The sequence below is a fragment of the Peromyscus leucopus genome, chromosome 6, assembly GCF_004664715.2.
Source record: "Peromyscus leucopus breed LL Stock chromosome 6, UCI_PerLeu_2.1, whole genome shotgun sequence".
Taxonomy (NCBI): Eukaryota; Metazoa; Chordata; class Mammalia; order Rodentia; family Cricetidae; genus Peromyscus; species Peromyscus leucopus.
In genome coordinates this window covers 59,931,000-59,945,389 of record NC_051068.1, presented here as the reverse complement: position 1 = coordinate 59,945,389, position 14,390 = coordinate 59,931,000, and the positions used below count along the sequence as shown (strand labels likewise).

Below are 14,390 nucleotides of genomic sequence, written 5' to 3'. Positions count from 1 at the left end.
TGGTCCCTACCTTAACAGCCAAGCCAACTCTCTAGCCTGACAGTAATCATTTTTAAATTTAAATGTGAGTTTAGCCTAAGGACCTTGTATTTTGTAAAAGTGGCCAATGGTGGTACACTTTGCAAGGAAATACCATAACTATAGAACATATTCTGATGATTTTAATAATATTATAACTTACCCAGAGATAGTAATAACCATAGAAAACATTTTTGGGGGTGTTGTTTGTTTGTTTGTTTGTTTTTCAAGACAGGGTTTCTCAGTGTAGTTTTGGTGCCTGTCCTGGATCTCACTCTGCAGACCAGGCTGGCCTCGAACTCACAGAGATCCACCTGGCTCTCTCTCCCCAGTGCTGGGATTAAAAGTGTGCACTACCGCTGCCCGGCATAGAAAAGAACATTTTAAATCACAATAACACTAAGCAAATGGAAGAAAGACCTTAATATATCTATGGTAATGTAATAACTGCTAGACAGCTCTTACTAAACCTGTCGATACTTAATCATCCTAAGCACAACTTATACACAGGCTCATAACAGCAATATACTGAGGTAAAGCACACTAGATTTTTGTTCTTCTTACAATTCATGGATCATGTCATCCATGTGAAAGTTACCTATTTAGATTAATAGAGAGTTTAGGTGACCTTATTATCTAGTCTGGGATTCATAAATCACACATATCATAGGCAGATTCCATGTGTTATGTAGGAACCTGAGTGTTTCTGCTTGATGTGGCCTCCCTTCTCCTATTTTCTTGGGTTTTTGAATGGATCCAGCATCTGCAGCTGGCGGTGGCACAGGCCTTTAATCCCAGTACTCTCGAGGCAGAAGCATAGTGAGTTCCAGGAGAGCCAGGGCTACACAGAGAAACCCTGTCTCAAGAAACTGTGAAAAGACCCTAGCGGTAGAGGCACATGCCTTTAATCCCAGCACATGGGAGGCTGAGGCAGGCAGATCTCTGAGTTTGAGGCCAGCCTGAGTCCCAGGGCAGCCAGGACTACACAGAGTAAACAAAACAGAAAAGCAAAACACAGGACCACTTGTGAAAGAACAAAAGAAAGAAGGAAGGAAAAGAGAATCCCTGAACTGCCTAACATCTTGAACTGCCTTATGTGGACAGTAGATGTCACTATGGCTCTTCACAAGGGCACAGAGGATTTTTTTTCCCCTTTAAGAAAACATGACAAATGATTTATGAATATATGTATGAATGCTCCATTTGTATGTGTGAAAACAGTCATGCAGACTTTAAGGAAGCCTTTCTTCGTTAACTGAGTTGTTTTCACTCAACAATAAAAATCTTTTTATTTTCCTTCAAATAGTGTACTCTTTGCTGTTGATCAATGATAGGTGAGATAAAGTGGGACCAGGCACCACTGGAAGGACCTGAGGGCCTAACAGATTTAACTGAAGAATCAAGTGATTAAGCAGAGAAACGTTATCACTCTTGAACTGCGGTAGCTGAGTCTCCTCTCTACAGTGCCGCCAGGAATGTGAAATCAAGTCAATGGACCTGATTTTCTACTTACTTCCTTTGAAGATTTCAAATTGCTTAAGGGACTGTCCGGGCCAGCATGGGGGTAAGGCTAGCACGCCCATTCTTAACTTAGGCACCTGTGGTATCATCGTACTGGCAGGACCACTGTAGTCCGACTCTTGAACTCCAAAGATGATCACTAAACTTTTGTGTTTTCAATCTCTAGACGACAGAAGCGGAGGAGCGTCTTGTTCTTGCCGTTGCTTCTGTGATCTGTAGCTAGTCAGAAAAGAAAATGTCCCCTTGTCCCAGCTCCTTGGGTTCCTTGTGAGCTACACACTCAAGGGTAGCTGACAGTACTAGATCCACAAAGGGAGCTGTCCACATAGACAGTGGCCTCCTACTCTTCATCCCTGCCACATGCTCTGTCCTACTGAGGATGACAGGTCAACTGCAGGTATCCTAGCCACACTGTTCTGATGTTTGTGCCAGAAGTTCATTTTGGCCTCCAACGTTCCAGGGCTAGTTTCCACTGGACAGTTATTTGTGGTTGATATACTGTGCACCCTAATAAAGCTTTCCAGGGGATCAGAGAACAGAACAGCCACTATATTAGACATAGAGTCCAGACAGTGGTGGCACACATGCCTTTAATCCTATCACTTGGGAGGCAGAGATTCGTCTGGATCGCTGTGAGTTCAAGGCCACACTGGGAACAGAGCCAGGTGTGGTGGGACACACCTTTAATCCTAGCACTTGAGATCTCATGTCTTTGCTTGGGAAGGACACATTCCTTTAATCCCAGGAAGTGATGGCAGGAAGCAGAAAGGCATATAAGGTGTGAGGACCAGGAACTAGAGGCTTTTAAGTGGTTCAGCTGAGATCCCTCCCGGGTGAGGACTCAGAGGCTTTTGGTCTGAGGAAACAGGATCAGGTGAGGAGTCGACAAGGTGAGGTTGGCTGTGGCTTGTTCTATTTCTCTGGTCTTTCAGCATTAACCCCAATATCTGCCTCCGTTTTTGTTTTTTTTTTTTTTTAATTAATAAGACCTTTTAAGATTCATGTTACAGTTCTTAAGTTGTAGCCAAGGAGAACATGCTAAAAGACTAATTGTAACATTTCCAATAATATGCCTGTGTAGACAGGCAGGGTCACTGATATGTCTTACCTATCTATTCATTCATGCATACATGTATAAACTCACTCAAGTGATAGATATGAAATACCTCAGGTGTAAGATGTGTGATACAAGTAGTCATTGCTACTCAGCATTCCCCTCCCCCACCGCCTGCCCGTTGCAAGTTCAAAAACCCTTTTCATTTTAAAGTTCATTTTCCCTTTGATGGTTGGTACTGTGCAAAAGCCTCCTATGATTCTGTAGGGTTCAGCACAGGTTTCTGTAGCTGATTTCTATTTCTTGTCTTTCCCCATAAACTCAGGACCCTTGTGTCTATTGCTCATTGAGCTACCCACCTGCAAAGGAGGAACTCAAAGATTGCTACTTAGCCCAGACGGCCTTGTGTTGTGTAGGCTGGGCCGTGCATGGACTGAAAAAGTCACAAGAAGAGTGTCTTGATAACTGGGGTTCACAAGTCTTTGTCTTTGGTGCCAGGAAGCAGCTGGGCAGGAAGGGTCATGTTTTCTCTGTCATTGATCGACTGCCCTTGACCTACATAACAAGACCAACTAATATGAAAAACACAGCATTATTGGCTTAGCAAACAGAACTCCCTTTCTTTTCCACCAATGGCAGCAGAGTGCAAAAATACTTAAGTATTTCAGTATGTTTCTTCTCATTAAAATGGAATCATCTGATTGGGACTATTAGACAACTCGGGGTGCTTTTTACGGTCTATAACTCTAGAGGGAAAAAAAGTCAAAAGGTATCACCTAAATCTGCCACATGGCCATGAACATCCATGCCCATGCTATATACCAGGCTGAAAAAGATGAATGAAAGTAAGAGGTAAGAATGAGTAAGCCAATCGGAGGCACTGTAATCATAGATGAGCTGGCCCCAAACAGCAAGCCAATCAGAGACACTGTAATAACCATAGATGAACTGGCCCCAAACAGCAAGCCAATCAGAGACACTGTAATAACCATAGATGAGCTGGTCCCAAACAGCAAGCCAATCAGAGACATCCTAATAGATGAGCTGGCCCCAAACAGCAACAACAACAAACATAAGGTACAAGCAAACTCTATAGTCTGCACATGCCTTCCATTGGGCAGTGCGGTTCAGTGGACACAAAACAGGGCCTGTTGAGTCAGACAAACTTGGTCAAGCCTGGGACCAGTTCTTGCCACCTCTTTGCCTGTAGGTAGCTGACTTGACCGCTGAGCTTCAAATTCATCATTTGCTTTTAAGAATAAAATTGGATGAGCCGGATGAGCCGGGCAGTGGTGGCACACGCCTTTAATCCCAGCACTGAGAGGCAGAGCCAGGTGGATCTCTGTGAGTTCGAGGACAGCCTGGTCTACAGAGTGAGAAACAGGACAGGCACCAAAACTACACAGAGAAACCCTGTCTCAAAAAAAAACAAAAAAAAAAAAAAAAAAAAAAGACAAATGAACACTGGCTAGGCATGTATCCGTAAAGTCCAGTTCATGTGTTTATTCTGTGATTAATGGTTTGAATGCCCTCTGTTTCTACCTTGCTCCTCCGTGTATCCCCAGCCCTAGCACACTGCCTGTCCTTTTGAAGACTCGCAGGCACTGTGTGGAGAATGACTGTTAAATCTCAGAGTGTCAGTCAAAGCAGCATGAAGAGGCCGAGGCAGTTGAAGGAACTTTCACTTTCATGTTGAACAAGATCTGCCTCACATATATGTAGAGATACTGAAAAACACAGACTTATGCAATGATTAGCACTATCTAACCTGTCGGAGATTGGAAATATAGTCATACCATACATCTCAAAACATGATTAATCTTCTTCAAGATAGTTCTTTTCAAATCAGCAAAAATATAAGTGCTACAGTCATGAAATCCTGTCCAGATCCTTAAGATGTGTTTCTTATCAATTATATTTTGAAGGTACGTTCTCATGTACATTTGATTTTAGTGCACATATACAAACTTGATTTTTCTGTCAGATTGTTTATTTTTCTAAGAAAAAAAAATGAAATCAAAAGACTCTCAAAGTATGCTTACCCTGATAAAGGAAGCAAGGACCAGGAAAGAAATCAGTGTTTTCCTGTATCTACACTCAGACTTTGTTTTTACAGTCTAACTTAAAAGAATCTGATATACTGTACTATCAAAAGAAATTCCATGTCTCTGTTTCACACACATTGTTTCAAACACTCTGATTGATCCAAACTCAGATCATTTGCTATCTTTCTTATCAAAATATTTTGCAAAATTTATGAGAATGTTTCACTTTTCATACAAAACCAGAAATGCTTTTGAGCAATGCACTTGCCGGAACATGGCTTGTTGACTTTGGATGTCGTTTGAGTTAGGTGGGTGGAATAGTTCTGGATTCTTACTACTGCAAACAAATGAGCAGGTAGCACAAAAGTGGTGGCTTATGAGAAATGACAAAAGAAAACAGTCCGCATTTACTGTATGGTCATACTAACTAAAAGAGACATAGGAAGACTTCACATATGTTAAAATGATATCCTCTCATGTATATAAGACAAAATAAGATATATAGTATAATGATAAAGAAATGTTAACTGTGTGTTCCATTACTATAATTATAATCTTAATATGGGAATCTATAATCCACTGGTATCATAATAGTGTTTAGAAGTGATTGAAAAATTTAACCATAAAAAGCCAGGTGGGTGGTGCACGCCTTTAGTCCCAGCACTCGGGAGGCAGAGGCAGGAGGATCTCTGTGAGTTTGAGGCCAGCCTGGGCTATAGAGTGAGTTCCAGGAAAGGCGCAAAGCTACACAGAGAACCCTGTCTTGAAAGACAAAAAAAATTAAGCATAAAAATGCAAAATATAAAAGCCAATCAGGGCAGAAATAAAAGGGAAGCTAGGACTTTTTATTTTTCTCTGATGTTTGTCTATTACAGCATAGAGAAATGGTTATTTTATAATTCTAATTAACGTCTAGAAAAAAGAATAGACGCGTGATGATATACTAACTCTTGAATTCGATGGCCTCTTTCAAAGTTGATTATACAACTGCCGCAACACGTGAGCATGCATGCATCTCTTTACTGAGGTTTTCCTGAGCCCCTTCCTGAGTAGGCCAAACAGTTTCGTCTGAATTAAACATTTTTTCCCTTGCACATCCTTTATGAACTCCTGTACCATTCCCCACAATTTACGGGCCCTCTGGCATGAGACTCTGTTCAGAATGTCCTTAGTTCCTATCGCTCCCTCTGATCCAGTGACTTGAAGAGCCTCCATGTGTCCACATTAGGCCGGCAGAGAAGGTGAGTTATCTGACAGGTAAACAAGGCTTGCTGGGAAGATGTTGCTCAAATGATAAAGCAGTTCAGCCAACAAGTGACCCCAAATGTCAAATATTAACTAATGGGAGGTAACCATTTCTGAAGTCATGCCTGTGAGAGGACCCATTATATATAAGATGGGCAGTCTCTCAGCTGAGTCTGCAGGCAAAGGGCGACTGCTTGGAATTTCCAAAAATCCAAAACCATGAAGTATCTATGGCTGCTGCTGCTCTGTCTTTTCTCAGTTCAAACTCAAGCGGCTGATGATGACTACGATGAACCTGAACCACCACCCCCGGTGATTTTTTTTTTTTTTTTACAGATATTATATTGCTACTAATATTATTAATATAAAATAATGGAATCATAATTTTGAGTGAATAGTTATTTAAATTAAGGTAAACTGGGTTGTACTTACAAAACTGAACTGTTAATTTCAGGGACCTCTCTGACTTTTAGCATATTTCGTAGGATTGTGTCTATGAAAGTAAAGTCATATATTATTTTCTGGTTTAAGCACATTTATTTTTCCAAGGTGAAGGTGGCTTCATTTATGTAAGATGTGTTTTTCTGTCTTGTTCTAATTCGATGAACTTTCACTTAGTGCTTGCACTACATTATTATAATTATAAATGACAATTTTTTAAATTTATGGGTGCTATGATAGTAAAAGATTAGTCTTTTGAAAGAAAAAAATTGGTAAGGTTGTTTGCTCTTTAGTGAGTAAGATAATAGATAACTCCCAAGATTATTGAATTGGTAAGAATTATAATTTTAAAATCAGAAAATGAAATTTTAGAGTATTTTTCAGATTAGAAATTATAACAGAAGTAATATTTGTTGCCATTATTAATATATACCATAACTTGCTTACTTGTAAAAGTGTTCTTCCTCATGTTATTTATTTATTTATTTATTGAAACAGACTTTCACTTTGTATCTCAGGTGGGGCTCAAGCTTGTGGCAGTATTCCTGCTTCAGATTGTTTGTTGTTTGTTTTTTTTTGTTTGTTTGTTTGAGACAGGGTCTCACTATGTAGCTCTGGCTGTCCTGAAACTCTCTATGTAAGACCAGGCTTGCATCTAATGAACTCATAGTGATCTGCCTGCCTCTTACTCCCTAGCATTGAGATTAAAGACATGTGCTACACAGCTTTACTCAGCTTCTTAACTGCATTACAGATTTGAGCCACCATGCCCAGCCCAAGTAGTTTCACCAACTTATTATTAGTATTACTTTGATGTCATAAATATTAGAAGTGTATTTAAGAAAATAGTTTAAATTTTATTACTAAATGTATTGTGATGAAATTTACTCTCAGAATACACATTAATATTGCAAAGAGCTGATTCACTGTGGATGATTTGGAGTAAAGGGCACGTAAGCATTCAGATTATTTGATCATACAAATAAAAAGAAATTTGTCTGGGTTAAGTAAGAAAAGTGTAAAGGATGTATTTGTGTACATTTTCAGAAATTACTTCAAAAGTGCTTTCAGATTCTTACTAATTAATCCTTTAGGTTAATTAGTGGGTTTCCAATGTGGGTTTCCTGGTTTCAATTATTTCTGTAAGCGCTCTTTCCTAACCTGTGTCCCCATTGGTTCTTTCAGTATTTGTCATTTATTTTCCCTAGTGAAGCCAGACCATCAATGTCACCTGTGTACAACATTCTAAATCAAGCAAACAAGCCAGTAGTTTTCTTTTTCATAATTGTATTTGCAGTGAACAAAAACACATTCATTAAATTTGTGTTAGAGCAGACAAGCTCTGATTAGGACCAGGTCTTTAATATGAAATATGTATATCATCCCGAGTGCTCACCCATTAAAAATACATAGCATTGTATACACAGAGAGAGACAGACAGACAGACAGAGACAGAGAGACAGACAGAGACAGAGAGATTTAGTCAGTAACTAAGCCAGTAAATCTGCAGCCAGTCTATCAGGGTTACAATCCTTGCACCACCCCACTAAGTGTAAAATAATATAATTATTTAATGAACAAAGAGCAGCAAATTTTCAGGTGCAGCTGCTCATGTGGTGGCTTAGATGCACATAACTGGCTATTGCTCCAGCTTTTGTGGTTTTTTTCATCTGCAAATACAGCCTTCAGAGTCAGACTACTGGCGATTGAAAGCGATAAGCATATTTCATCCAAGTCAAAACCTTCCTATCTGATTGCATCTCTTCCACTCGAGGATCTTCTTAAAGAGTCTTAAGTTAGCAAATCATCTTTAATGCAGTCTATAAAGTCTGAAAATTACTTTAAGTATGGTAATAACATCATGTTTGATAAAGAAATTATGTAGGGAGTTTCAAGAGAACAGCTTAGCAAATAATGTTGGAAACTGAGCCTAGCAGAGGAGTAACAGTGAAGTCAGAAGTATCTTTGAAGTATGGATACAATGAAAACAATAATGAAAACTTAGGAGGAGCCAAGTATAATTCTGAGGGTGTCACAGGTAAACAGATTTTTATCTTCCTAATAATCTTATAAATCAGATGCAAGCAGTGGTTGTCCTTATTTTATAAATGAGAAAACTGAGTCATGAGTAGAGTAACTTGCCCAAGGTGCAGGGTCAACACTTGAACCCAAGCAGCACCTTATCCCACACTGTCTTAATTCTCTGTAACATGTTAGAGTCATTATTGTCTTATTACTAGTAAGTTTTCTTTAAACAGATCATCTTGTCCCAAATATGATCATATCAGACTCAACCTGATCATCACTTTATAGACATTGAAAGTTGGGGAATTGATTAATAATTAATAACCGTTGTAGAAATTTACTAACCCAAGTGGATTGATACTATTCATTCTTTTTGATCATCTAGACTCCTGACAGTTCTGTGTGTTCCAAAGTTTAGATTTCACAATCTAGGGTGGGCTTGTCTTAGCCCCAGCCAACCCTCCCCCTTATAAAACTGTCTTAGATTATGCAGTAGCTTTGTGTGTTGTTGGATCCCCCTTCCACCTGAAGAGACACAACGAATCTGAGCCAGCCAGCCGAGAGACCTGTAGCAAATCACCAGGCTTGTGCCACCTCGGAAGAGTCACCTCTCACAGCTTCTCTAACTTGGCATCGTCTCCCTGCCCGGTTCCTGTAGGGTGGCGTGGATGCCCGTGGCCATCGACCTATTGACAGGAGAAAGGAAGCGGCTCCTAGCCTGAGGCCTGCCCCCCCTCCTATCAGCGGAGGTGGTTATCGAGCCCGTCCAGCCAAAGTGGATGCCAGCCAGAAGAAAGTGGAAAGAAAAGCCCCTGATGCAGGAGGCTGTCTTCATGCTGACCCAGACCTGGTAGGGGCATTTGTCGGTTTTTGTTTGTTTGTTTGTTTTCAGGGTGGGTCTCCTGTGCCAAGAAATCTTAATATTTCATGGGTCAACATCTCTATCATTGCTATTTTGCTTATTTAAGAATTAAAATTCAAAGTATAAAATTGATTGAGTCCTTTTTTTTTTTTTTTTTTTTTTTTTTTTTTTTTTTTTTTTTTTAATTCACCTTTCCTTCACTGGACTCTTGGATCTGGACACAAGATAACAGACTAGGGTGTTTTGGACAATGTCTCTTCTTTTGTATTTTGCCTACTTTCTCTTTTGGGCTGGGTAAAATTTTCATAGCCTGATTACATTTTTTTCCCTGTGGTAAGGACTGTTTCTTTTCTTTATAAGAGTGTGCTGACAATTCTAAGGTTTCTGGTTTTCCAATAAAGAAAATGAAATATCAAGTTTTTTAACGGACTCATGAGATCACTAAGGTTTCACTAACACACATTTTAAACAAATACCTACGACTCTAATGCCAGCTATTTTCCTCATTTACAGGGAGTGTTGTGCCCTACAGGGTGTCAATTGCAACAGACTTTGATAAGCCAGGAAAGGCCAATCAAGACGAGTGTTGCTGAGTTAAACAACAACATACAGTCCGTTTCTGAGACCTCCTCCACCACCTTCCAGTACCTGACTCTGCTAAAAGAGATGTGGAAAAAGAAGCAGGCACAAGTTAAAGGTAGCCATGCTGGGGGTTTCTACCCAACTCATTTAGAACATTGAAACCATTAATTGTGGAGATACAGTCCTGTGCAGTTAAACATCCGAGGTCAATCAGTGTGTGTGCTGATTTCTGTCTGTCCCTGCTTACCCTGGGTCCACCCTCAGGTACTTTCAGCTGCAGTTTGCCAGACAAGCACTCCTCAAGTTATTAGTCTTCGTGCTGCTTTCACTACAATGACTTTCTTTGAGAAATGTCATAATGGTTTCTTATTTTCAGTTGGTTAGACATTTGTCTTGTGACTCTGGAGATGATATGCATAGAATAAAAACTTAAGTGTTTGTAAAGTTTAACACTTGAGGTGTTGAATATGAGAACGGTCAGTGTGACGTAAACTAACCTTCGAGTAGTGACATCTGGCATGTCAGCCTTGAGGGCTATGGACCTGGTGGGTAGGAATCACCTGGGGTGTCAGCATGGCACAGGCTTTTCAGAGGAGCTCACCCAAGTGTAAACATTTAGGAATCAAAAGAATCCTGAAATATCCTTGCGAATCCCAAGGCTCTGCAGTGTGTAAGTGCCAAGTGCTTCTTCTCTATAATGTTACATATTGAGGTGGAGCCTTCACACACTGCTCACCAAAGAAGATATAACTTGTATTTGTTACCATATATGATCTTTAGCTTGTACCCAGGGCAAATCAGGGGAGTAGCAGTGGGGTCGTATGCCAATTTGTACATGTCATAAAATAAATAATGCCTCTTAAGTTCAGCAGTCCTGATTGTTGGATGATGCCTCAAAGTCTATTTCTTTATTCCCTTGAAAAATCAAAATCATCTTTACATAGTTAGATATACTTTTACAGGCAAAAATGCTGACCATTCCGACATCATTTTGTTTTTCCAGATAATGAAAATGTCATAAACGAGTATTCCTCCATTCTGGAAGACCACAGGTTATATATTGACGAGACCGTAAATGATAATATTCCCCTTAATCTTCGTGTGCTCCGCTCAATCCTGGAGAACCTGAGAAGCAAAATACAAAAGTTAGAATCTGACATCTCGGCTCAGATGGAATACTGTCGCACCCCATGCACTGTCAGCTGCAATATTCCTGTGGTTTCTGGCAAAGGTAATGAGTCAGTAAATAAATCCCATCAAATTCCAGAAGATCTAACACTCTCTAATCATAGGGACTAAAAAGTGAACACAGTAGGTTTCCCCTAACAGAATATAATGATAGTCTAGCACATTGTGGTTGTATCCTGGGCTTTTGTATTCTGCCTTGGCAGATGACTCTGCCCAGTTCTACTGAGTAGCTTCCACTATAATGAAAGTGGAGATTCCAGGGCTCTCTAATTTGTGCATGCATGTGACATACACAGATGACAGGACCATGGAAAGATGGTGAGTTTCCTAACCCTGTGTGCTCTATTTGTAGGGATGGGAGATAAAGAGAGCTCTATAATTCACTTGACTTGGTTTTGATTGCCAGTGAGAAGAAGGTCCAGCCCATAGAACACTATCCTCAAATGTTTGTGACAAAGTGGTCCTTTGTATGCAGTGTAGTCAGTGTTATTCAGGAATGAGTGGCTGAAGACTGTGTTGCTGTCCCTGAACGTAACCCAGCATTGCATTCTTGCAGAATGTGAGGAGATCATTAGGAAAGGAGGTGAGACATCTGAAATGTATCTCATTCAGCCTGACACCTCCATCAAGCCATACAGAGTCTACTGTGACATGGAAACAGAAAATGGAGGTAAGCACTAGTCAGTGGCTGACTTCTCGTTCTGTAAGTATCCCGGATGCTGAGAAACAAGGCTCTGCTCCAATGCACCTGGCCACTTGATTTGAAATTCAATCTGGTATTTGAAAAGATTTAAAAGATCCTTGATGCATGCATTACGATGACATGCGGCACTTGACATTTCCAAATATTTGAAGAGTTTGCCTCTCATGCTTATTTCCTTATTATATCTACTTGGAGAACCAAACATAAGCAAGTATAAAATAAACAAATGGGCAGTGGGTTCAGATTTTCTTTCCAGAGTGATGCCATTAATGGTTACCTTAGGCTAATTTTATTTCTGTCAACTAAAGGATGGACACTCATACAGAACCGTCAGGATGGCAGTGTCGACTTTGGCAGGCAATGGGACCCATACAAAAAAGGATTTGGAAATATTGCAACCAACGAAGATGGGAAGAAGTACTGTGGCTTGCCAGGTAAAGATTTCAAGTGCAAAATAAAATTCTTCTAGTTTAATGAGGTTTTTTTTTTCCTATTAAGAACATCAAGGAGAGGGGTCTATTTTTAGATTTTTAGGATGCTAATAGGAATTTAACTACACACATAAACATATACACACACAATAAATAAAGATTAAAAAATTAAATATAGGAGCTAAAGATATGGAGGAAGAGCAGTTCTTGGTTTCCCAGAGGCTTCATTTTTTTTTCTGATATTTTGTATTTGTTTTCTCTAGGTGAATATTGGCTTGGGAACGATAAGATTAGCCAGCTTACCAGGATAGGACCCACGGAACTTCTGATCGAAATGGAGGACTGGAAAGGAGACAAAGTGAAGGCACAGTACGGAGGGTTCACAGTGCAGAATGAGGCTAACAAGTACCAAGTCTCCGTGGACAAGTACAAAGGGACAGCTGGTAATGCCCTCATGGATGGAGCCTCTCAGCTGGTGGGGGAAAACAGGACCATGACTATCCATAATGGCATGTTCTTCAGCACGTACGACAGGGACAATGATGGCTGGTAAGCACCGCAGTCTTGGCTCCTTTTCCTTCAAGTCCCCACTAATATCATTACCCAGCATCATGAATGTACCTAACATTATAAACAACTGCCCATACTTGGACACTTGAAATTTATCAAGAAGCCCCTCTCCTGAATTCTGAATGTATTGACTGAAAGCATCCCAACTCTGAGGCAGACATCATCAATTTCATCTTTTAGATGAAATTTGGAGATATAAATTTGCTCAAAGCCAGACAACTACTCAAAGATAAACCAGCAACTAGAGTAAACTCTTTGAGTTTTTGTGTATCTATAGAAACATCTGTGTTTTTATTCACTGATGCATCTATTGAAACTATCAGTTCGTATCTCAGGGTCTCTCATACTACAGCATCAGATAAACTTTTTCAAAATTAGACCAGAGAGGCCCAGCTGTTTCCCTTTCTTGCTGTGGGGCAGAGAAGGCCTTTGCTGTATTTGAGCTTTACCTACAGAACTTAAGGGAAAGAGTACTATATACAACTGAGCACAGTACTTTCAGGTAGGTTCTTGCCAAAGAACTGAATTGACAGTGATATGTGTATGTATGCTAACTCAAACACATTTCCTTTCAGGTTAACTACAGATCCAAAAAAGCAGTGCTCAAGAGAAGATGGTGGTGGATGGTGGTATAACAGATGCCATGCAGCCAATCCAAATGGCAGATACTACTGGGGTGGTCTTTACAGCTGGGACATGTCCAAGCATGGCACAGATGATGGTGTGGTGTGGATGAACTGGAAGGGATCATGGTACTCAATGAGGAAGATGTCTATGAAGATCAGGCCCTTCTTCCCACAGCAATAGTCCCCCAAATGCAGACTTTTATTCTTCCATGTGACATTTTTTTATGTTATGTTGTTGGTATTTTCTTTGATACATTATATCCACTAAAACTCAAAACAGTGGTTGATTGTGTCTTTTGGGGAAAGGTGTAGGATAAAGACATTGAAAACAGCACATGGATTTCTTTTGTGTTCTTTTTATCTTAAAGTTTTGTTTTTATTGTTTGTAGTTACGTGAATGGGTGTGAATATGCACATCACAAGTGCAGGGGCCTGCAGAAGCCAGAGGGGTCAGATTCTCCCAGAGCTGGGGTTACAGTGGCTGTGAGCCTCTGCATGTCAGATCTGGAGTCAGATCTTCTCTTCTGAGCATCTCTCCAGCCCTCCTTTAGATCCTTCATTTACCTTTCCTGCAGAGAACTAAGGAAAAGGATGGTAATAGAGTCAGTTGACTCCAGCTGACTGTGACGCTTTTCAGGCTAAGCACAGTCCATCCCCATTGGAGAAAAGCATTACACAAAAGAATGCCAGTGTTTATAAGTCTGGTTTCAAAAATCCTGTTTATTCATATAAGGTATCTTGCAAAAAAAAAAATCTTTCTAACAGGTTTATTATGTAAACCAGTCCCTGTTGTCCTAAATTAATGTTTTCTTATTTTGTGGCCCATGCTGTCAGGATTTGAATTTGTAGGGCAGGAAAGTATTTACACAATCTCAGATGTCTACTGAGCTGGCATTGAACATGTGAAGAGTCAAATGCCATACCGTTCCATGGGAAAACAGCTGTTCTGCCTCTCAAGAGGACCTCAGGCCAGAGTCCAAGCAAGCAGTTAGATGAAGTCCTCATAGTGTGTCTTAGGGAAATGGTGGAGGAAGAAGCCCAGGTGGTCCACCATCCTCGGACTGTTATTTTTGTAGCTG

The 14,390-nt window shown here is 40.2% G+C and overlaps 1 protein-coding gene across 1 annotated transcript; it reads left to right on the top strand.

The window, feature by feature from the left end:
• The first annotated feature begins 6,041 nt into the window (after positions 1 to 6,041).
• Fgb (fibrinogen beta chain) lies at positions 6,042 to 13,645 on the top strand. Its single transcript, XM_028857064.2, has 8 exons — positions 6,042 to 6,195; positions 9,008 to 9,199; positions 9,725 to 9,908; positions 10,797 to 11,024; positions 11,538 to 11,651; positions 11,993 to 12,118; positions 12,379 to 12,664; positions 13,261 to 13,645. The coding sequence occupies exons 1-8, from the start codon at positions 6,103 to 6,105 to the stop codon at positions 13,490 to 13,492; spliced, it is 1,455 nt and encodes a 484-aa protein (XP_028712897.1). The 5' UTR covers positions 6,042 to 6,102; the 3' UTR covers positions 13,493 to 13,645.
• The last annotated feature ends 745 nt before the right edge of the window (positions 13,646 to 14,390 follow it).